The sequence below is a fragment of the Papio anubis genome, chromosome 9 (assembly GCF_008728515.1).
Source record: "Papio anubis isolate 15944 chromosome 9, Panubis1.0, whole genome shotgun sequence".
NCBI classification, from domain to species: domain Eukaryota; kingdom Metazoa; phylum Chordata; class Mammalia; order Primates; family Cercopithecidae; genus Papio; species Papio anubis.
In genome coordinates, this window is record NC_044984.1 from 105,952,206 (window position 1) to 105,977,000 (window position 24,795).

At 45.2% G+C, this 24,795-nt stretch overlaps 1 protein-coding gene and 1 pseudogene across 3 annotated transcripts in view; one reads left to right on the forward strand and one right to left on the reverse strand.

Annotated features, from left to right (window-relative positions):
- Positions 1 to 672: 672 nt before the first annotated feature.
- The window catches only part of BRAP (BRCA1 associated protein), a 45,145-nt gene continuing 21,022 nt past the window's right edge, over positions 673 to 24,795 (reverse strand). For all 3 annotated transcript variants that reach the window (XM_009181736.2, XM_003907166.3, XM_009181735.2), the window contains 6 exons: positions 20,145 to 20,220; positions 18,768 to 18,906; positions 18,296 to 18,405; positions 14,198 to 14,287; positions 8,345 to 8,448; positions 673 to 3,096 (listed from right to left, as the gene is read on the reverse strand). In XM_009181736.2, the coding sequence (XP_009180000.1) occupies positions 2,733 to 3,096; positions 8,345 to 8,448; positions 14,198 to 14,287; positions 18,296 to 18,405; positions 18,768 to 18,906; positions 20,145 to 20,220 (883 nt within the window). In that variant the 3' untranslated portion in view covers positions 673 to 2,732. The remainder of the gene's footprint in view (positions 3,097 to 8,344; positions 8,449 to 14,197; positions 14,288 to 18,295; positions 18,406 to 18,767; positions 18,907 to 20,144; positions 20,221 to 24,795) is intronic.
- LOC100999002 lies at positions 3,876 to 4,777 on the forward strand (annotated as a pseudogene).

Genomic DNA, 24,795 nt, shown 5'->3' on the forward strand with positions numbered 1-24,795 from the left:
ACGCGCACCCCTGACACTTTTTGAGATGGAGTCTCGCTCTGTTGCCCAGGCTAGAGTGGCACGATCTCGGTTCATTGCAAGCTCCGCCCCCCGGGTTCATGCCATTCTCCTGCCTCAGCCTCCCGAGTAGCTGGGACTACAGGTGCCCGCCACTACGCCTGGCTAATTTTTTTTTTGTATTTTTAGTGGAGACAGGGTTTCACCGTGTTAGCCAGGATAGTCTCGATCTCCTGACTTCATGATCTGCCCGTCTCGACCTCCCAAAGTGCTGGGATTACAGGCGTGAGCCACCGTGCCTGGCCCACTTTCTTTTTTGAGATGGAGGCTTGCTCTGTCGCCCAGGCTAGAGTACAATAGCACGATCTCAGCTCACTGCAACCTCCGCCTCCCAGGTTCAAGCGATTCTCCCACCTCAGCCTCCCCAGGAGCTGGGATTACAGGAACCCACCATCATGCCCGGCTAATTTTTGTATTTTTGTACAGGCAGGGTTTCACCATGTTGGCCAGGCTGGTCTTGAACTCCTGACCTCAGGTGATCTGCCCACTTCAGCCTCCCAAAGTGCTGGGATTACAGGCGTTGAGCCACCGTGCCTGGCTGACACTTTCTTAGATTATTAGAGACATGCTCCCAAGTAAATGTCAGTCAGAGACACAAATTTCACACAGGGCAGAATAATTTCAAAGTTTGGCTATTTTAATTCAATTTCACTGTTCAAGGTAGTATGGGTATATTAAGTGGTTCATTTCCATCCTGAAGAAAACAGCTTCTGTCTGATGTGATATTGTGAAATTCAAACATGACTCCTTGTTTTTATAACACACACACACACACACACACACACACACACATTTTCTTTACGTATCTTGGTAAGATTTTTTTTTCTGGAACTTTTTTTTTAAAACCTTCAAGTAGTTTGGAAACATTTGCCTATTTGCTCATTCCTCTGGGCACAGCCTTTCAGAGCATTTATCCCACCTGTGCTGAAAAATCTGTTTTCCCAGGTGGTGGTAGAGCCGCTGGATAGAGGGGATCACAGAGAAATGAGTGAGCGAGCTTTGTAAACTACTTCTAATTCTCTTCATTAGTATGCTATGATCCACCGCAGCTTCTGCAAGGTCAGACATGCAAGACAAATACTTGGCCAAAACAGCAGGATTCTAACTAGTGTAAAAATAGATTTTAAATAAAATAGAATCTCTATAGGAAAGAGAATTAGGTTATGCTTTACATTCCCACTCTTAAGATATCTGTATATATAAGTCCAAGAGAGACTCAAAGAGTTGGTCTGCCCTAAGTAAAAATTAATGTCTGAGTACATTCATTTTGCAACATTACAGGTAAAGTTTTTTGGGAAATGCTGCAGCATATCCCACAAAAATGGACAGTGATTAGCAATACAGTTGAGGTGCTAACAAGTAACATGTAAGACATTTAGGTCAAAGGGGATGAGGTCTAATTACAGGCTAAAAACCTATTCTGAAATGTGATCATTTGAAAACCTTTGGCTAATTATAAAGCAAAAACCAAAACCCCTCATTTAACAATACATCTTGCTAACCTATCCCTCTACCTCTTCAAGAAACTAAATTCCAACACAGGTCTTAAGTTTGCTCAATTACTGCAGGTTATGAATTACTTGACATTTATGGTTCCAGAGAGAGTACACAGCCCCTCTGTTGGCCCACACAAGCGTTATATGACTGTTGTAAAGGGGGCTCTGTTGAAATTATAATTTTAGGATTTAGAAACAGCCTTTGGTTATATCTTGAAAGCATAATTGAAAATCTGCCCAAGCTCCCTCTAGCTGCAACCTGAACATGCAGCCCAATATTTTGTAAACATTTAGAAAATACTGAACCCAGCAAAATACACAATTAGCTAGTCAGAGGCCTCACTCTACATTTTCACATGGATGAGAAATCTCCCCACTCAGTCTTGCTAGATGCTACGATATCTACTCTGAGATTTGAGTTTGGGAACAGCCATTAAGCCTACTCCTTAATTGCGGTTCATAATGACGTATGAAGTCACCAAAAATAAACAGTGGAGCTGCCACCATTTTTCCTACACTGAGTCTACCTAATGTGCCCCGGGTTGTTTGTTTTTCCTGGCTAGCCCCAGAGCAAGAAGAGATGACTGCTGGTAAAGAGCCAGGGCCCGGTTTACTACCAGGCCTCTTTTCAGATAACATTCAAGCAATTCCTCCACTCCCTAGAGGAAGGGGGAGATGATAATGATATGACACTATTGCTAGGGAATTTTCATAACTCCTTAGTAGCCAATGTACCCTCTCTTTAAAGCAGCTGTCATGACCTCAGAGAGGTTTGGTGCTTTAGTGCTAGATAACCTTACCTTTGAGGTTACAAGAAATAACTTAACATCTTAAACCTACCCCAGAACTGAATGTCAAATACACCAACTCCATAAATACAGCGGAAAAATGCACAGCAGAGTTGGGGTTTCTACCAAGCAGGAAGGCAAAATGGTCATTAGAATGTCTGAGGTTAGGGAACTCTTAAGACCTTTTCAAACACAGCCCCTTTCCATCAGCTCTCCAGTCAGCACCCTCTACATTCACTACATCACACAACAGCAAATGAAAGAGCCAAACAACTGTGGCTTGATCCTCACTTGTACTTATTAGGGCCCACCCTCACATTTAGCTGAAGGTCCCAGCACACCCTCACGGTGCCAGGGAGAAGAGTCTCGGGGATGTCTGTTGCTCTGAAGGTCACTTGCCCCTCCTGCTGCGGCCCTTCCTGGAGGACAACTTCCCACTGCCGCCAGAAGAGGCAGGGCTCGAAGCTGAGGCCATGGCGATGTTGATCTGTCCCTCCTGGATTTCCTGCCGGGTCTCGGCAGGCAGATGGTTGATCTTCTGCTGTGTCTCCAGGTAGAACATGACATCACGCAGCTGCTCCTGGATCTCGGTGATCTGCAGATCTTTTTGGTCACAGGTCTCTTTCAACACCCTCTCCTCCTCTTTTAACTTGTTCTGCAAGAGGACTTGGTTGGCTCGCAAACACTTGTTCATTTCCTGCTCCTCTTTGAGCTCGTTGGTGAGTTTGGCCACTTTCGTGTTTAGCTGAGTGCACCTTTAGAAAAACAAAGGAAGACAAAAGCACATTTTTCATTTGCTGACACAGTCCCCTTTCTGCTCTGGGATTGAACAGAGAAACCATGACTTCAGAATCCCTTTAGGACAGACCCCTTTCTCCCATGATGAGGGAGACTGGTTTGTTGCCATCGCAATCAGCTACGCAAAGCAAGAATTTTGCTTTACTTAACACAAGCGTATTTTTTTTTTTTTTGAGATGGAGTTTCGCTCTTGTTGCCTAGGCTAGAATGCAATGGCACGATCTCAGCTCACTGCAACCTCCACCTCCTGGGTTCAAGTGATTCTCCTGCCTCAGCCTCCCAAGTACCTGGGATTACAGGCACCCGCCACCATGCCTGGCTAATTTTTGTATTTTTAGTAGAGACTAGGTTTCGCCATGTTGGCCAGACTGGTCTTGAACTCCTGACCTCAGGTGATCCACCTGCCTTGGCCTTCCACGGTACTGGGATTAAAGGCATGATGTACTGCGCCAGTCCACAAGTGTACTATTTATTTATTTATTTATTTTTTGAGATGGAGTCTCACTCTGTTGCCCATGCTGGAGTGCAGTGGCGTGATCTTGGCTCACTGCAACCTCTGCTGCCTGGATTCAAGCAATTCTCCTGCCTCAGCCTCCCAAGTAGCAAGGATTACAGGTGCCTGCTACTGTGCCCAGCTAATTTTTGTATTTTTAGTAGAGACAGGGTTTCACCATGTTCCCAGGATGGTCTCAATCTCTTGACTTCATGATCCACTGCCCTCAGCCTCCCAAAGTGCTGGGATTACAGGTGTAAGCCAGCGCGTCCAGCCCACAAATGTACTTTTAAGACACTTTTTAAAAAAGCATCAGAAATTTTTCAGTAGCAGAAACTATTCTGTGACTGATGGTAAAAATTCTACTGCTTCTTTGTTTTGCAGTCAGTGGTTAAATAGGTGCCTTGCAGATGGTAACTGTGATAAGGAAGTTATGAGGAAAAGTGGCATTCTTGGAGAGTCAAGTACTCTGACTTCATTGCATTTGCTGAAGGGAAAAAAAAAGGGCACTTATTCTAACCAAAGGGCTTTAGACTTGGGAGTGCCCTCTTCTTGATGTCCAGTCGTACTCATAAGTAAAGAATTGCAGCTCTTCCACAGGAGGCCTACACACCACTGCTTGTGCTGCCGCCGTGTCTCTAGTGATCCCTGAAAAGTTCCAGCATATTTTGCGAGTACTCAACACCAACATCGATGGGCGGCGGAAATAGTCTTTGCCGTCTGTTATTAAGGGTGTGGGCCGAAGATATGCTCATGTGGTGTTGAGGAAAGCAGACACTGACCTCACCAAGAGGGCGGGAGAACTCACTGAGGATGAGGTGGAACGTGTGATCACCATTATGCAGAATCCATGCCAGTACAAGATCCCAGACTGGTTCTTGAACAGACAGAAGGATGTAAAGGATGGAAATATAGCCAGGTCCTAGCCAATGGTCTGGACAACAAGCTCCGTGAAGACCTGGAGCGACTGAAGAAGATTCGGGCCCATAGAGGGCTGCGCCACTTCTGGGGCCTTCGTGTCCGAGGCCAGCACACCAAGACCACTTGTCGCCGTGGCCGCACCGTGGATGTGTCCAAGAAGAAGTAAGTCTGTAGGCCTTGTCTGTTAATAAATAGTTTATATACCAAAAAAAAAAAAAAAAAAAGAATTGCAAATGAAACCATCATTTGAGGCCAGGTGCGATGGCTCATGCTTGGAATCCCAGCACTCCAGAAGGCTGAGGCGAGAGGATCGCTTCAGCAAATGAAAGAGGAAAGAGTTCGAGACCAGCCCGGGCAACAAAGTAAGACCCTGCCTCTACACAAAATCAAAAAAATTAGCCAGGTGTGGTAGCGTGCACCGGTGGTCCCAGATTTACAGGAGGCTGAAGCTGGAGGATTGCTTGATCCCAGCAGGTCAAGGCTGAAGTGAGCTGTGTTCATGCTACTGCACTCCAGCCTGGGTGACAGAACGAGACCTTGTCTCAAACAACCCACACCATCTGAGACCCAGTCGAGTGGCTCATGTCTGTAATACCAGCACTATGGAAGGCAAAAGTGGGAGGGTCACTTAAGGCCAGGAGAGTCGCTTTGAAACCAGCCTGGTCAACATAGTGAGACACCATCTCTACAAAAGAAACATTAAATAAATTAGCTATTTAATTTAAAGTGTGGTGATGTGCACTTGTAGACCCAGCTAATTGGGAGGCTGAGGCAGAGGATTGCTTGAGCCCAGGAATTTGAGCCTGCAGTGGGCTGTGATTGCACCACTGCACTCCAGCCTGTTTGACAGAATAAGATCCTGTCTCAAAAAAAAATAACAAAAAACAAAAGCGCACACACACACAAAACACAAACAAAAAAACCCCACTATTTAAGATACTATTTTTATGTATCAGAACACCCAAGAGCTGAGACATGAGAAAAGAGGCACTTACATACTGGCACAGGAGCATGAACTGGTATAAACTCTTTTGAAGACAACTTGGCAATATCTATAAAAATTAAAAATTTGGGCCAGGCACGTTGGCTCATGCCTGTTATCCCAGCACTTTGGGAGGCCAAGGAGGGTGGATCATGAGGTCAGGAGTTCAACATCAGCCTGGCCAACATGGTGAAACTCTGTTTCTACTAAAAATACAAAAATTAGCCGGGTGTGGCAGTGTGTGCCTGTAATCCCAGCTACTCGGGAGGCTGAGGCAGGAGAACTGCTTGAACCTGGGAGGTGGAGGTTGCGGTGAGCCAAGATCATGCCGCTGCACTCCAGCCTGTGCGACAGAGCAAGATTCCGTCTCAAAAAAATAATAATAATAAAATAAATAAATAAATAACTGCATTCCCTTTGACGCAGATACTTCATTTCTGGGAATTTATCCCATAGAATATACATACTCAGGATTGGGCAAAAAGAGACATGGAGAAAGATGCTCTTTACAGTATTGCTTATAGTACTGTGAGATTTGACACAACCTGACACAATAGGGAACTGGTCAAAATTACTATGGTAGGCCAGGTGCAGTGGCTCATGCCTATAATCCCAGCATTTTCAGAGGCCAAGACAGGAGGATCACTTGAGGCCAAGAGTTCAAAACTAGCCTGGGCAATATGGCAAGACCCCATCTCTACAAAAAAATTTTAAATTGGGCAGGCATGGTGGCACACACCTGTAGTCCTAGCTACTCAGGAAGCTCAGACTAGGAGGATCACTTGAGCCCAGGAGCTGGAGGTTGCAGTGAGCTATGATTACACCACTGTACTCCGGCCTAGGCAACACAGCAAGACCTTATTTCAACAACAACAACAACAAAAATAATTATGGTACATCCATGCAATGAAACAGCATGCAGATGTTACACAAAGATCAGGACAGATTTAGATGTGCTAGTATGAAAAAAAGTCCAAAAACATATTTTATCAAAGATAACACCTACATTCTATTTTTGCAGAGAAAAGATTATGCATGTGAGATATTTATGTGGGCAGAGCTAAACATCTAGAATAAATATTCACTAGTACTGGATAATAATGGTTAACACTAGATAGCAGGATCTAGGGGGTGAAAAAGAACTTCCTGTTTTGCAGGGTGTGGTGGCCCACACCTGTAATGGTAAAACAGTCTCTACAAAAAATTAGCCAGAGGCCAGGTGCGGTGGCTAATGCCTGTAATCCCAGCACTTTGGCGGGTGGATCACCTGAGGTCGGGAGTTTGAGACCAGCCTGACCAACACGGAGAACCCCGTTTCTACTAAAAATACAAAATTAGCCAGGCATGGTGGCACACACCTGTAATTCCAGCTACTCCGGAGGCTGAGGCAGGAGAATCGCTTGAACCCTGGAGGCAGAGGTTGCGGGGAGCTGAGATCACGCCATTGCAGCCTGGGCAACAAGAGTGAAACTCCGTCTCAAAAAAAAAAAAAAATTAGCCAGGGCCGATGGTGCACAGCTGTAGTCCAGCTACTTGGGAGGCTGAGGTGGGAGCATCACCTGAGCCTAGGGAGGTGGAAGATGTAGTGAGCTGGCCGAGTGCAGTGGCTTATGCTTGTAATCCCAGCACTTTGGGAGGCCGAGGCGGGCGGATCATGAGGTCAAGAGATCCAGACCATCCTGGCCAACATGGTGAAACCCCATCTCTACTAAAAATACAAAAATTAGCTGGGCGTGGTGGCATGCTCCTGTAATCCTAGCTACTTGGGAGGCTGAGGCAGGAGAATCGCTTGAATCCAGGAGGCGGAGGTTGCAGTGAGCTGAGATCGCGCCATTGCACTCCAGCCCGGGTGACAGGGGGAAAGACCCTGTCTCCAAAAAAAAAAAAAAAAAAAACCCTTCCAGTTTAAACTCTATTCTTTATTCTTTAACACAGTTGTTCAATTTGTTAGGGTGCTGAAAGTATAGGGTAATTTAAAATTTTTACTTCTATTAATTTTGTAGTGTTGTTTTTACAATAGCTTAAAAAAAATTTACTTTTGTTGAGACAGGGTCTCGCTGTTGCCCAGGTTGGAGTGCAGTGGTGAGATGTTGGCTCACTGCAGCCTCTGCCTCCCGGACTCACGTGATCCTCCTACCTCAGCCTCCTGAGTAGCAGGGACTACAGGTATGCACCACCATGCCCAGCTAATTTTTGTATTTTTAGTGGAGATGGGGTTTTACCATGTCGTCCAGGTTGGTCTTGAATTCCTGGGCTCAAGCAACCTGCCGGCCTCAGCCTCCCAAAGTGCTGGGATTATAGGCGTAAGCCATCATGCCTGGCTGGTAATTTCAATCAGTAGCAACTATCTTCCCAAATAATAGTAAATAAGGAATGTTATTGCTATGCTGTTTATGAGTTTTATGCTCCATATTCAACATCTTTTGCCTTTAACTCCTGCCCAAGGCCACAGTATATAACATTTCCAGCTTAGACACAGTCTCCTTCCTAACTGCCAGTTCACAGCCACAATGGCTCAAAGAAGCCAAAGGCTCTGGATGGAAGAAAATTGCTTTTCACAGGCAAAAATGGAAGATATCTGCACACACTTCAGGCGCACAGACATCAGGAGAGAGCATTGCATTCCACATGGCATCCATCTGGTATGAAACTCCACATTTTTTAATAAATGAGAAGCCTGTTCCATACATAGGGAGACTCCTGAAAACCTGGTGATACGTATATTTGAAAATGAGGGTGTTTCCATAGGAATGAAAGAAACTGTCTGTTTATAGAGCCTGTTACAACAGAATAGACCAATTGTACCTACCTTCTTTCCACAGACTGCTTTTCCTTTAGGAGATCATTTAGTTTGTGCTCTAGATTATCACACTTCTCAATTGTTTCTTTAAACTTGGTCTTCATGTTGTTAATCTGAGGGAGCAAACAGAAATCAGATTCATTTCACAAAGGTAATGTGGTGTGCTCTCTGGGGCTAACATCATATTTTCCCCCCCCAATTATATGTATGTAACTTTGACAAATCAAAATTAGAAAAGGTAAGATATGGCAGTTTCCAGACAGGGAAAAAATATAAAGAAAAGGTGAGGTAATCATTTGAAAGAATTTCTGTAATAGGATTAAAAATGCCGGGAGATCTTTTTTTTTTCTTCTTTTTTTAAGACGGAGTCTTGCTCTGTCTCCCAGGCTGCAGTGCAGTGGCATGATCTTGGCTCACTACAATCTCCGCCTCCTCGGTTCAAGCGATTCTCCTGCCTCAGCCTCCCGAGTAGCTGGGATTACAAACACGTGCCACCACGCCTGGCTAATTTTTGTATTTTTAGTAGAGATGTGTTTTCACCATGTTAGCCAGGCTAGTCTCAAACTCCTGACCTCAGGTGATCCACCCGCCTTGGCTTCCCAAAGTGCTAGGACTACAGGTGCCAGCCACCATGCCCGGCCTAATTTTTTTTTAATTTTTTTTGAGATGGAGTCTCGCTCTGTTGCCCAGGCTGGAGTGCAGTGGTGCGATCTCGGCTCACTGCAAGCTCCGCCTCCCAGGTTCACGCCATTCTCCTGCCTCAGCCTCCTGAGTAGCTGGGACTATAGGCGCCCGCCACCACGCCCAGCTGATTTTTTGTATTTTTAGTAGAGACAGGGTTTCACCATGTTAGCCAGGATGGTCTCGATCTCCTGACCTCGTGATCCGCCCGCCTCGGCTTCCCAAAGTGCTGGGATTACAGGCGTGAGCCACCGCGCCTGGCAATTTTTGTATTTTTTAGTAGAGATGCCATGTTGGCCAGGTTGGTCTCAAACTCCTGACCTCAAGTGATCTGCTCACCTCGGCCTCCCAAAGTGCTGGGATTACAGGTATGAGCCACCGTGCCTGACCTAATTTTTGTATTTTTTGTAGAGACAAACATTGGTAATATAAGAAACTTGTGACAGTTGACTCTAGTCGTTTATTTTTTCCAATTCCCAATAATTTTTTCAAGTATCACGAAGCCACATGGAACATAAGCAGTCCATGGTCTTTTGAGTCTATTTATAAAATCAATATACATAGACTAATTCATATTACACAGCCTTAAAAACATAAGAGAATTTAAAAATTCTGATGTATAACATGTCAGATGGCAGCAATCCTATCCCAGAGTATTTTGGAGTCTGGCTAGGTAGATACTGGATCCACTCCTGTGTGAAGATCTGCAAACTTGGGAATTTCCTCAACTCCACTGATATGAGGACACTGGCAAAAGATTAGGTGGGAAGGCAAAGTCGGGAGGCTGGGTGAACCACAAGGCAATATAACAGGAACTGAAAGTGGCTGAGAATTTAGGTCATACAGCCCAGGGATCAGCTGGACCTTTCTTTTTAATCATTTTCTATACAGCCTGCCTAGCAAGTCTCTAATAACACTAGCTTTAATAATAATAATAATAATGATAATAAGCCGGGCACGGTGGCTCACCCCTGTGATCCCAGCACTTTGGGAGGCCGAGACAGGTGCATCACGAGGTCAGGAGTTCGAGACCAGCCTGGTCAAGATGGTGAAACCCCGTCTCTACTAAAAATACAAACATTAGCCGGGCACGGTGGCAGGTGCCTGTAATCCCAGCTACTCAGGAGGCTGAGGCAGGGAGGGGCTTGAACTAGGGAGGTGGAGGTTGTGGTGAGCCAAGATCTCGCCACTGCACTCTAGCCTGGGTGACAGAGCAAGACTCCATCTCAAAAAAAATACAATACAATACAGTAAAACAAAAATAAATGTTCCATTCAAATTAACTTTACAGTCAACCTCCATTGGAAGAACACGGAAGAGAGTTTTTTTTGTTGAGACGGAGTCTCCTTCTCTCACCCAGGCTGCAGTGCAGTGGCACTATCTTGGCTCACTGCAACCTCCATCTTCCGGGTGCAAGTGATTCTCCTGCCTCAGCCTCCTGGGCAGCTGGGACTACAGGTGCATGTCACCACGCCCAGCTAATTTTTTTATTTTTAGTAGAGAAGGGGTTTCACCGTATTGGCCAGGCTGTTCTTGAACTCCTGACCTCATGATCTGCCCACCTCGGCCTCCCAAAGTGCTAGGATTACAGGCGTGAGCCACCACACCCAGCTGGAAGAGAGATTTCTAAATGTTCTTCTATGTCATAAAAATCAAAATAGCTTTAAAATTGCTCAAATTCTAGTTAGGTATTACTTTTCTCTTCAATATTGTTTTAAAATAACAGAGCACTAGATCCTTTTGAAATTTTCTCCTAAACTGACTCGTCAGTTAAAGGAAGTTGAAAAGACAGAAATTACTATCATAAGGAACCAAATGGTGCATGTCTTGGACAGTAAAGATACTTAAGCTAAACACATTTAAATCAAGATGAAAATATAAAGGTAACCCTAAAAAGGTTTTTTTGTTGTGTGTGTGTTTTTTTTTTCTTGAGATGGAGTCTCGCTCTGTCGCCCAGGCTAGAGTGCAGTGGTGCAATCTCAGCTTACTGCAAACTCCGCCTCCTGGGTTCACACCATTCTCCTGCCTCAGCCTCCCAAGTAGCTGGGACTATTGGCACCCGCCACCACACCTGGCTAATTTTTTGTATTTTTGGTAGAGACAGGGTTTCACCACATTAGCCAGGATGGTCTTGATCTCCTGACCTTGTGATCTGCCTGCCTTGGCCTCCCAAAGTGCTAGGATTACAGGCGTGAGCCACTGCGCCTGGCCAAAAAGATTTTTAATATTGCTACAGACAAATGTTAACGATTTAAATTAGTGCTTTTTAAAACATTTCTGGTCCAGTGCCATGGCTCACGCCTGTAATCCCAGCACTTTGGGAGGGCCGTGGCAGAAGGTTTGTTTGAGCCCAGGAGTTGGAGATCAACCTGGGCAACATAATAAGCGCTCCCCATCTCTTCTTTTTTTTTTTTTTCTTTGAGATGGAGTCTCGCTCTGTTGCCCAGGCTGGAATGCAGTAGCGCAATCTCAAAAAACAAATGAAAAATTCTGACCATTAGCCCACAGTAAGAAACATCCATGCCACACACAAACCTGAAACGAGTTTCACAAAACAATATTAATTGTCAGCAGGGCGCAGTGGCTCATGCCTGTAATCCCAGCACTTTGGGAGGCCGAGACGGGCGGATCACGAGGTCAGGAGATCGAGACCATCCTGGCTAACACGGTGAAACCCCGTCCTACTAAAATTACAAAAAATTAGCCGGGTGTGGTGGTGGGTGCCTGGAGTCCCAGCCACTCGGGTGGCTGAGGCAGGAGAACAGCATGAACCTGGGAAGTAGAGTTTGCAGCAAGCCGAGATGTCACCACTGCACTCCAGCCTGGAAGACAGAGCAAAACTCCATCTCAGAAAAAAAAAAAAAAAAAAAGTTAATTATAATACACCCTAATATTTACATCTACACTATTTTATCTAATAAAAATGCTAGTTGTGGTCCACCAAACTCATTTTACAATCCACAGCTGGCAAAATACTGATTAACATGAAGCTAGACATCCACAAGAAAAGATATACTTCTAGAGGAGTTCACCTTACGACTACCTCTACCTACCATGTGTTCTTCATATATGGCCATGAAAACTAAGAACCTTTGAGTGTCTGTGAGCTTCGTCACCTAGAATAGGCTCTGCTCACATGCTACTATAACAGCCCTACCTAAGGCACTGGGGGAAAGAAACAGTGTTTATAACTGAAGCCTACAATGAATTTCAACCTTGATCCACACCCCTCCTTCATACCAACAGGAGGCCCACAAACAAGAATCTCTGTCAGTGAGACCCAGGGTCTGGGTTACTGGTACTCCTTGAACATGTTCTACTGCTGGGGGTGCTAACGGACAAGAGACTGGCCAAAAGAAGGACAGTGGTGGAACAAAAGGTTTGCATCATCAATTAACTTATGGATAAATGACAATTGTTACCAGAAAACAAAAGCATCCTTTTAAGCACCTCAAGCGTTTTAGAGCTGCTCTGGCTTCCATTTCACCTGACCTAAAAGCAAACATGAGTTTCAGTGTTTCGTTTCCCTGCCCCTTGACTTGCTTTTCATTGGCATGTTTTAGGGAATGAAGTTAACCCTAAAGAATCCTACAGGGCAGAGAGAATCCTGAGCTTAGCTCTCAAGCATCTGGATGAAGCACTTGAGATAGTCACGCTGGTATATCCCATGGAAAAACCCATGAGTGCAGCTGCAGCAGAGTTGCCAATGCACTTCCCGTGAGCCATGACTTCACAGTATGCGGCAGTGACCTGTGCTCTGCCTCCATCAAGAGCATTGGGAGGCGGTCCTCCCTGCACATACTCTAATCAAGCCCTATTCAGAACTAGTAAAGTCAAGTGACCTTGAGTGCCTTCGGAAGGGCACTTGCGTTGATTAGAAGGCTCTTGTAAGAATTTCATCCATAACTTTTAACTGCGAATCATTTTAAAACTGATTTTTTTTTTTTTTTGAGACGGAGTCTCAGTCTGTTGCCCAGGCTGGAGTGCAGTGGTGTAATCTTGGCTCACTGCAACCTCTGCCTCTTGGGCTCAAGCAATTCTCTTGCCTCAGCCTCCCGAGTAGCTGGGATTACAGGCGCCTGCCAGCACGCTCGACCAATTTCTGTATTTTTAGTAGAGATTGGGTTTCACTATGTTGGCCAGGCTGGCCTCGAACTCCTGACCTCAAGTGATCTGCCTGCCTCAGACTCCCAAAGTGCTGGGATTACAGGTGTGAGCCACTATACCAGGCCTAAAGCTGATGTTAAGCATTAATTTTTACAAACCCTGATTTTGCCCACTTATGGCATATCCAGAAACTGGGGCCCATGGCCCTGCCTGCTAAGATCCAGGATATTCCTAGCCACCTCAGAGGTGGGCCCCAAGCCCAGCTCTGTACTGCCTATCTGAAGGCCCAAGTACAGGTGGGGACTCACAAAGTTACTAAAGTAATTGAGAAATTTTACAAGATTTTATTTCATACTAAGGTAATCACTGAATTACAGACAGTGTCCCTAGGTCCAAAGAAAGGTTCCTAGAGCCATAATTATACACAATTATACACAGGTGCTTACTAGTTTTCAGACTACCTTCTTTGGAAGTCACAGGGTTCCTTGCACATACTGGAGACAGAGCTCTGGGCCTTCCATCTAAGTTTCCACCAAAATCATACCACTGTTTAATTTTGCTAAAGTAGTGAATGGCATCTTTTTTAAAGGACTATTTCATTAAAATTTGAAAACTGCTGCCCTAGACCTTCAGGGTGAATAATGAAGTGCCAATACCTCTGCCCAATTTTATTTCCTTCCATTTAAAAGGGCTCTGCGCCATTTCACTGCCTTAGAAGTTCATGTTTAGCTCCCAAAGGCAACGGTTCCCAAGTGCCTGACTCAAATGACAAACCCTTAAGTAGATACTTCTATCTTTTTAGTGGAACTTCACAAGGCACTAGAAAACCAGATTGAGGTTTTAAAAAAAAAAAAAAAAAAAAGCAAACAAAACCCCCTAAGACCCTAAAATATCAAAACAGTCAAGCCTTTAAATCCAAAGTTTCTTTTTAGTGGCAAAAGTTTTCCACCTGTTACCAGCCTGAGATGGGAAGATGGTAAGATTCCTCTTTCCCTGTACTCTGCCTTCCACACCCCCCCATCAGAGTGCCCTGCCATGTGGCATTTCAGCAGTCACCAAACCAAACAGACTTACTTCCTCTGCTGTGTCCTTCTCTATCCGAACTATCTTGTTTTCCCAGTAGATTCGCTGAGATTCCAGCTGACTTGTTAGTAAATATGAATACTAGAAACATAGAGAATAAAGACCAAAATGTAAGTCACTGTTGTCAATCTCTGAAATCCAATTTAAAAATCTGATCTTTAATGATCCACAGAAAACTAAAACTAACCAACAGAATGTATATTTACACCGTGGTTCCACTCTTCTCAATATATACTGGACGAGGGGACAGAAATGACATTATGCTTCTGTCCTCCTGCGGTTTACAATCTAGTCAGAATAAATGTACTTATAAAAAAATGTATTCTGGTCAAGCTGACTTTAACAAGAACCACAGTGGTTTTAAATCTATGTATAACTCAAACTTACCTGTCTCCCTGCCCCCATGAAGCAGTCCTGTCCCATCCTGTCCCACCCAGCACTTGAGTCAGGCGCCCCCTTTCAGCTCCCTTAGCACTGTGCCTATCAGTAACAGCACTCAGGACAGCAACACTTCATCACCAATTTACCTGCCTGTCTCCCTGACTGGACTGTGAACTCTTTGAAAGTGAGGGTTATATCTCTACTGCTGTATCTCCAGTGCCTGGCACACGGTGGACGTCAAGAACTGTTTGCTGCGTGACTGCATGAATCAATGAACAGTGCTGTGTAACCACAGGGAAGGGACAGATGGCATATGACAGTAAGATCTGAGAGAAGGCGAGATTTGAGAGGGCACTGACAGATAGGAGGAGAACAGATAAAGACAGAGATCCGAGTCCAGAGAACTACTTGGCCAAGACAGAACTGTGGACATTAGAATCTCTTCAGAAATGAACGAGTAACACTAATAAGGCTGGTGTGCCAGGTTAGAAGACATGGCGCCAGTGGAAGGCTTTGGGGTATTATAATATCGACAAATATGGGCAACGGGGAACCCAAGGCCAAGGAGTGGTAAGGTCACATCTCCATTTTGGAAAAACCATTCTAGAAGACTAGAAGAGACATAAACATGTCTGCAGGCTACAGAGAGGGCAAGGAGAAGAATGTCTATGCTACTGAACCCTAAGCTCCACAAGAGCAGGGAGTTTGTTCAATGCTGTGTTTGCAGCACTAGCACCAGTGGGTGAGAGCAAATATTTTTCTTTTTTTTTTTTGTTTAAACGTGGGTCTCGGCCGGGCGCAGTGGCTCAAGCCTGTAATCCCAGCACTTTGGGAGGCCGAGACGGGCGGATCACGAGGTCAGGAGATCGAGACCATCCTGGCTAACACAGTGAAACCCCGTCTCTACTAAAAATACAAAAACTTAGCCGGGCGAGGTGGCGGGCGCCTGTAGTCCCAGCTACTCGGGAGGCTGAGGCAGGAGAATGGCATGAACCCGGGAGGCGGAGCTTGCAGTGAGCTGAGATCCGGCCACTGCACTCCAGCCTGGGTAACAGAGCGAGACTCCGTCTCAAAAAAAAAAAAACACGTGGGTCTCACTCTGTTGCCCAGGTTGGAATGCAGTGGTGCAATCATGGCTCACTGCAACCTCAACCTCTTGGGCTCAAGGGATTCTCCTGCCTCAGCCTCCTGAGTAGCTGGGACTACAGGTGCATGCCACCACACCTGGCTAATTTGTTTTTAAATTTTATTTTTAGTAGAGACAAGGTCTTGTTATGTTACTGAGGCTGGTTTTGAACTCCTGAACTCAAGCGATCAAGCCTTGGCCTCCTGAAGTGGTGGGATTACAGGCATAAGCCACCACGCCTGGCTAATAAATATTTCTTTCTTTTGGAGACGGCGTTTCGCTCGTCACCCTGGGCTGGAGTGCAATGGTACCATCTCAGCTCACCGCAACCTCCGCCTCCCAGGTTCAAGCGATTCTCCTGCCTCAGCCTCTCAAGTATCTGGGATTATAGGCGCCCACCACCACACCCAACTAATTTTTGTATTTTTAGTAGAAGTGGGGTTTCATGTTGGCCAGGCTGGTCTCAAACTCCTGACCTCAGGTGATCCACCCACCTCGGCCTCCTAAAGTGCTGGGATTACAGGCGTGAGTCACCGTGCCCGGCCAGTATTTCCTGTATGAACAGAATGCATGTACATACTTAATGTGGAGGATGTACTTATTCTAAATACTTAAAAGTGTTTGATCTTTTTTTATTAATACAATAATTTATTAAAGATAACAATATAAACCTCATTTTAGGCCATTTTACAGACTATCAGACTTTTAAAAGTCTTGAAATAAGCAAGTTTTCAAACGTCCATTTCCTCCTAAGGTTAAGGTATGTTTCTAAAACAACCTTTTTCAAAATGTATATAAAACATGACTCATGGCCGGGCGCGGTGGCTCAAGCCTGTAATCGCAGCACTTTGGGAGGCCAAGACGGGCGGATCACGAGGTCACAAGATCAAGACGATCCTGGCTAACACGGTGAAACCCCGTCTCTACTAAAAAAAAAAAAAAAATACAAAAAACTAGCCGGGCGAGGTGGCGGGCGCCTGTAGTCCCAGCTACTCGGGAGGCTGAGGCAGGAGAATGGCGTAAACCCGGGAAGTGGAGCTTACAGTGAGCTGAGATCGCGCCACTGTACTCCAGCCTGGGCAACACAGCGAGACTGCGTCTCAAAAAAAAAACCAAAAAAAACACAAAAAAAAGCATGACTCGTGGCCAGGTACAGTGGCTCACGCCTGTAATCCCAGCACTTTCGGAGGCCGAGGCAGGCAGACCACAAGGTCAGAGGTCAGGAGATTGAGACCATCCTGGTTAACATGGTGAAACCCTGTCTATACTAAAAATACAAAAAATTAGCTGGGCATGGTGGCACGCGCCTGTAGTCCCAGCTACTCAGGAGGTTGAGGCAGGAGAATTGCTTGAACCCGGGAGGCAGAGGTTGCAGTGAGCCAAGACTGTACCACTGTACTCTAGCCTGTAGCTACAGGAAGACAATCTCAACACTGAACTTGAGACAACTACAGATATCACAATGAAAGATGAAAAGTAATAAGTCACTAACAGTGAAACTTAGACTTTTTTTTTCTTTTTTTTTGGAGACGGAGTCTCGCTCTGTCACCCAGGCTGGAGTGCAGTGGCCAGATCTCAGCTCACTGCAAGCTCCGCCTCTCGGGTTCACGCCATTCTCTTGCCTCAGCCTCCCAAGTAGCTGAGACTACAGGTGCCCGCCACCATGCCTGGCTAATTTTTTGTATTTTTTAGTAGAGACAGGGTTTCACTGTGTTAGCCAGGATGGTCTCGATCTCCTGACCTCGTGATCCGCCCTTCTCGGCCTCCCAAAGTGCTGGGATTATAGGCTGGAGTCACCGCGCCCAGCCTCTTTTTTGTTTTTTTGAGACAGGGTCTTGCTCTGTCGCCCAGGCTAGAATGCAGTGGCACAATCTCAGCCCACTGCAACCCCTGCTTCTTGGGTTCAAGAAATTCTGGTGCCTCAGCCTCCCAAGTAGCTGAGATTATAGCCATGAGCCACCACACCCGGCTAATTTTAGTAGGGACGGGGTTTCACCATGTTGGCCAGGCTGGTCTCAAACTCCTAACCTCAGGTGATTCACCTGCCTCAGCCTCCCGAAGTGCTGGGATTACAGGCGTGAGCCACTGCGCCCAGCTGAAATTTAGACTTTCAAAGAAGAAAAACAGAATAAAAATATTTTAATAACACTTCACAGCAATGACCGAACATTTTTTTTTTTTTTTGAGACAGACTTTTGCTCTTGTTGCCCAAGCTGGAGTGCAATGGCGTGATCTCGGCTCACTGCAACCTCTGCTTCCCAGGTTCAAGCGATTCTCCTGCCTCAGCATCCCAAGTGGCTGGGATTACAGGTGTGTGCCACCATGCCCAGCTAATTTTTTACATTTTTAGTAGAAATGGGGTTTCACCACGCTAGCCAGGCTGCTCTTGAACTCCGGACCTCAGGTGATCCGCCTGCCTCAGCCTCCCAAAGTGTTGGGATTACAGGCATAAGCCACCGCGCCCAGCCATGACCAAACTTTTTTAAAAAAACGTACATCCAGGTAAATGACAAATATTTCAAATTAGAATAGTAAACAGCAGTAGAAACAGATATTGAGTGATAACTCATTCAGTCTCTTACCTCTAATTGTAAGGCATCTATTTTCTCTTCCTGGCAAGTATCCCCCTCACATTCATACTGTACTATTTTTCCGTCTGTTTTACTGGCAACCAGTCGATGAACATAGTTATCTAAAGAAAGAGTCAATAAAAGTGTGTTTCTTTATAATGAAAAGGGTCTCACTTTTAACGCTGACAAAATTTTTGTTTTTTTCAGATCAAATTTAAATGCTTTATAATATTTCTTTAAAAGTGTCAAATCATTTGAATTTTAGAGGGGAGGGAGAAAGGAAGAATGGAAGTATTAACTCCCTTTATAATGTGTATGATTCAAGCCATTCCTAGAAAAATAGTGCCCTCAGGGAAACTGAGAATTTGGGTTTGCAACAGCTGTCAGAAGATGACATTTCAAGCTGGGAGGGAAAGTGAAGAGGTTGCAAAGGCAAAGTTTCCACACAGAATGAGTCCAAATTAGAAAAGAGAGTGGTGTTCACCTCCAGCATAGTCCCAGACTCGATGGTTGGTAAGCTGCATGGCATACGTGTGCTGTGTTTCCTCAAAGTGCTTATAAGCATGTCGACTGACATACCGTCCACATCCTATGTGGCCGCATATTAAACAAATCCAAAGATTCTGCCGGAAGAGGTAAGATCTTAATTAGTTAAATAAAAATAAGTGATCTGGCCGGGCGCGGTAGCTCAGACCTGTAATCCTAGCACTTTGGGAGGCCAAGGCAGGTGGATCACCTGAGGTCAGGAGTTTGAGACCAGCCTGGCCACCATGGTGAAACCCCCATCTCTACTAAAAATACAAATATCAGCTGGGTGTCGTGGCTGGTGCTTGTAATCCCAGCTACTCAGGAGGCTGAGGCAAGAGAATCGCTTGAACCCAGGAGGTGGAGCTTGCAGTGACCCGAAATCATGCCATTGTACTCCAGCCTGGGCGGTAAGAACAAGACTCCTTCTTAAAATAAACAAACAAACAAACAATCAATCCAGCTCACTCAGAGTGGGAGGGGGCCTGAGGCACAAGAAGACAGAATTGCTGGTCTGGCACAGTGGCTCACACCTGTAATCCCAGCATTTTGGGAGGCTGAGGCAGGAGTATCGCTTGAGCCTAGGAGTTTAAGACCAGCTTGAGAAACATAGCAAGACCCCAACTCCACCAAAACAAAACAAAACAAAACAAAAACACTAGGCCATGGTGGCACGCACCTGTGGTCCCAGCTGCTTGGGAAGCTGAGATGGGAGGAAGGCTTGAGCCCAGGTATTTGAGGTTACAGTGAACTATGATTATGCCACTGCACTCCAGCCTGGGTAACAGAATGACACCCTGTCTCAAAAAAAAAAAAAAAAAAGAGAGAAAGAAAAATCTATTCCTACAGGAGCCTGATTAAATGTATGTTTAAAACCCAACAATCAAGGATGCTTTTTTATGGGTCATTTTTTTGCTGATTTCTAAGAAGCACTTATATGAACAGCAAGAAAAAAATTCACAATTCATCAGTAAAAGCCTAACCCTTTCAAAAGTGCAAAGAAAAAAGGAATAAATTTAGCTCAGGAGTAACATAATTTGTGTATTCATGTCTTGCCCGACCCTAGACAAAAAGAAAAAAAATCAGTCTCAAAACTTTAAAAGAATTTAGGCTGGGTGCAGTGGCTCACACTTGCAATCCCAGCACTGTGGGTGGCTGAGGTGGGAGGACTGCTTAAGACCAGGAGTTCGAGACCAGCCTGGGCAACAGAGTAAGCCCTGTCTCTTAAAATATAAAAAAAAAAATTAAAATAAAGAACTTAAGTCATACCAGGCAGAAGAAAACTCATGACAATTAAAGCTGCGTTCTTTGTTCTTTTCCATCACCCATTACTTACTTCCTGAACACCACACTCAAAACACTTATTTTCTTCTACTGGCTCGGGCGTTTGACAGTACCGGCAAACAGGACACCTATCCAGGACACCAAAAGATAATGGTGCAGGTTAAATATAAATGACAGCTGTTACAGAACCCAAAAGTCAAACACTGGATTTTATATCCTCCTCCTCTTATATGCTATTTTTATCATAACTAAGGAAATCACTTAAAATATACAAAATAAAAATATACAAAATCTTGATAAAACAGAGAAGAACAGAGAAATTGGAATCTGCCTCATGTCCTTTTCTGCTCTTCTGTCTAAAAAGGTTAGATGATCAAAAAGCTAAGTATTTGCAGGTTACAATTAGGACTTCATTTCATGTCTGATTATTTATAATGTTTTTTTTTTTTTTGAGACAGAGTCTTGCTCTGTTGCCTGGCCTGGAGTGCAGTGGCGTGATCTCGGGTCACTGCAACCTCTGCCTCCCAGGTTCAAGTGATTCTCCTGCCTCAGCCTCCTGAGTAGCTAGGACTACAGGCATGCGCCACCACACCCAGCTAATTTTTCTATTTTTAGTAGAGATGGGGTTTCACCATGTTGCCCAGGATGGTCTCAATCTCTTGACTTCATAATCCACTGGCCTCAGCCTCCCAAAGTACTGGGATTACAGGTGTGAGCCACCGCTCCTGGCTTGTATTTTTTTTTTTGAGACGGAGTTTTGCTTTTGTTACCCAGGCTGGAGTGCAATGGTGTGGTATCGGCTCACTGCAACCTCTACCTCCTAGGTTCAAGCAATTCTCCTGTCTCAGCCTCCCGAGGAGCATGTGCCACCACACCAGCTAATTTTGTATTTTTAGTAGAGACGGGGTTTCTCCATGTTGGTCAGGCTGGTCTCGAACTCCCAACCTCAGGTGATCTGCCTGCTCAACTTCCCGAAGTGTTGGGATTACAGGCGTGAGCCACCGTGCCTGGCCTATAATGTATTTTTACTCCAAACAACCTGCCTTATCCCCATTTCCCAAAGATTTAAATCATTCAAAAAGTACCCTGTCTTCTCCAGGTTGCTCCTAAGAATTGGATTTAAAATCTGTAGTAAAAAACAAAGTTTTTTTTTTTTTTTAAGACACAGTCCTGCTCTGTCACCCAGGCTAGAGTGCAGTGGCGCGATCTCAGCTCACTGCAGCCTCTGCCACCCAGGTTCAAACGATTCTACTGCCTCAGCCTCCCAAGTAGCTGGGACTGTAGGCGTGCACCCCCATGCCCAGCTAATTTTTGTGTTTTTAGTGGGCATGAGGTTTCACCGTATTGGCCATGCTGGTCTTGAACTCCTGACTTGAAGTGATCCGCCCACTCGGCTTCCCAAAGTACTGGGATAACAGGCATGAGCCACCGCACCTGGCTAAACACAAGGTATTAATATACTTATTGAAATGCACATGATATCTCACTGCACCATGAACATCATGTGGAAGGTATCAGTGCTCTATCAGGCATTCATGTCTCAATTTACAAAAAGCCAATAAAAACAAAGTTGAAAAAGTCCATTAACTGTTTTCTATTATACTCCACATAATTAATGTTAGGCTGGGCACGGTGGCTCAAGCCTGTAATCCCAGCACTTTGGGAGGCCAAGACGGGTGGATCACGAGGTCAAGAGATCGAGACCATCCTGGCTAACACTGTGAAACCCCGTCTCTACTAAAAAAATACAAAAAACTAGCCGGGCGAGGTGGCAGGCGCCTGTAGTCCCAGCTACTCGGGAGGCTGAGGCAGGAGAATGGCATAAACCCGGGAGGCGGAGCTTGCAGTGAGCTGAGATCCGGCCACTGCGCTCCAGCCTGGGCGACAGAGCGAGACTCTGTCTCAAAGAAAAAAAAAATAATAATAATGCTAAATACTAGTCATGAGTATTTTTGTCAGATGGGCAACTAGGACAGAAAGTGGGTTATAGCTGAGGCTGATTGAACTGGCACCAGGAAGAAACAATTTTCAAGATATAACTAGTGGCTGGGCTCGGTGGCTCACGCCTGTAACCTCAGCACTTTGGGAGGCCGAGGCGGGTGGATCACCTAAGGTTGGGAGTTTGAGACCAGCCTGACCAATATGGAGAAACCCTGTGGTGGCGCATGCCTGTAATCCTAGCTACTTGGGAGGCTGAGGCAGGAGAATCGCTTGAACCCGGGAGGTAGAGGTTGTGGTGAGCCGAGATTGTGCCACTGCACCCCAGCCTGGGCAACAAGAGTGAAACTCCGTCTAAAAAAAAAAAAAAGATATAACTAGTAACAGTTTGTTACCCAACTGAGTAAATAAAACCAAGAAAAGGGAATAAACAGGAAGAACACTAAGTGTGCGTCACAGATGACGCAGCTCTATCTGCGTAAAAGAAAGGAAAGGATCTAGTCCACTTCTTCCTTCAGCATCAGAAGAGAAGGCAGAAGACAAACTCAAAGAAAGAAATGGTAGCCAGAAAGCAGAATGCAGTCTTATTAGAGATGGAAATTGGTTTTGTCTCATTCCTTCGGTCTGTGTGGTGGCTGTGAAAGTGGTTGAAAAAGAAAACAGGCCAGGTGCAGTGGCTCACATCTATAATCCCAGAACTTTGGGAGGCCAGGGGGCGAGGCAGGAAGATGGCATGAAGCCAAGTCTACCCTGGCCAATGTAGAGAAAGCCCTTCTAAAAACAACAACAACAACAACAACAAAATTAGATTTCAGAACTGGTTCTGAAATCCAATTCTCTACACTGTGCCCAAATGATCAAAATGATCTTTCTGAAATGTAAATATGATCTTGAAAAGAAAAAAAATTACAAAAATAAACTTATAAATAAACAATTAGCATTCTATGATATACCAGCTCATCTGTCTACTAAAAAATAATCAACAGTTTATCAGCCAGGCACAGTGGCTAATGCCTGTAATCCCAGCACTTTGGGAGGCTGAGGTGAGTGGATCACCAGAGGTCAGCACTTCAAGACCAGCCTGGTCAACATGGCAAAACCCCATCTCCACTAAAAATATAAAATTAGCCAGGTGTGGTGGTGCACGCCTACAGTCCCAGCTACTCGGGAGGCTGAGGCATGAGGACTGCTTGAACCCGGGAGGTGGAAGTTGCAGTGAGCCAAGATCGCGCTACCGCACTCCAGCCTGGGTAACAGAGTGAGACTTTGTCTCAAAAATAATAATAATAATAATAATAATTAACAGTTTATTAAATTCTTCCTGCCTTTCTCTGCAAAAAATAATTTTATCTTATTTTCCTAATGAGATCTTTGGGAGCTCTTCCCAGAATGGCCTTCTCTGACATCTCTCTGTATCAAAAAGACGAACACCACCTCCTACTGCAGCCCTTCCTGAGTACTCCTGGTTAGGGATGCCATCACTCTCTCTTCCAATCTCCACCCTGAACCACATGCATTTATGTACAAGTGTAAACTCTCTTAGACCAAACCACCCCAAAGAGGACCTGAATTTGCTTCCTCTGTCTCAGCATCTCTCACAGTTCTATGCTTATACCAAGGCTCAAAACTCACTAAATGAACTGCATGATTTTGAAGGCAAATGGCCTGTCTTACACCCCATATGAGAGGTTGAATTTTAGTCCCAGTTCCGGCATTCTCCGGCCATGACACTTTTTGCTTGCAAATTCTTATCTCTGGGCCTCAGTGTCCTCCTCCTGTATAAACTCAGGTGGTTGGAAAAAATGGTCCCTGAGGAAACTTCCAACTTTAAAATGCTATGGTTCTAAAACAGTTAATTTATATCAAAAGGTATACTGGGGATGGGTATCGTGGCTCATGCCTATAATCCCAGCACTTTGTGAGGCCAAAGCAGGAACACTGCTTGAGCTCAGGAGTTCAAGATCAGTCTAGACAACATAATAAGACCCCATCTCCATAAAACAAACAAAAAAACAATTAGCTGGGTGTGATGGTGCACACCTGTAGTCCCAGCTATTTGGGAAGCTGAGGTGGGAGGATCACTTGAGCCCAGGAGTTTGAGGCAGCAGTGAGCTGTGATCATACCACTGCACTCCAACATGGGTGACAGAGCAAGATCCTGTCTCAAAAAAAAGTAAAAGTGGAATGGTGGGGAACAAAGAAGTGCCTAGAACTTAACTGGTATAGCGGATGGACTGAAGATACAGATAAACACTTTAAGGAATGCACATATCTCAGTATGGCTTTGTTCAAGGCAACTGGACAATTCCTTGAAAAACTCCCAAATGACACCCAAGAATTGACTGAGAACTCCATGGAATTGGAGCAACACGCTTGTCCAGCTAAATAAGCAGGGCAGTGATAAGCTGCAGAAACCCAGTTTATTTATCCTTAGTGTCCACCAAGCTCCTCCTGTGTGCCACATCCCCTACCAGGTATGAGAGGTACAGCAATGAGCAAGCAAGGCACAGCCCCTGCTCTGTGAAGCTGACATTCTTCTTCCAGCCACCAGGCCACTTGTGGGTAGACAAAGATTCCTGTAGACTTTCACCCCTCATCACTTCCGTGCTTGGGAACATGATCTTCTCCTTCCCCCACTGCCTTCTCTGGGTTCTGCTCTTTACCCAGCTTAACTCCTAATTATCCTCCTGGAGATGCCGCTTCTCAGGCGGTCCTGGCTTCATTAGGGCCCCAGTTCTCAGTCCCAGTGCTGCACACTGCTCTTC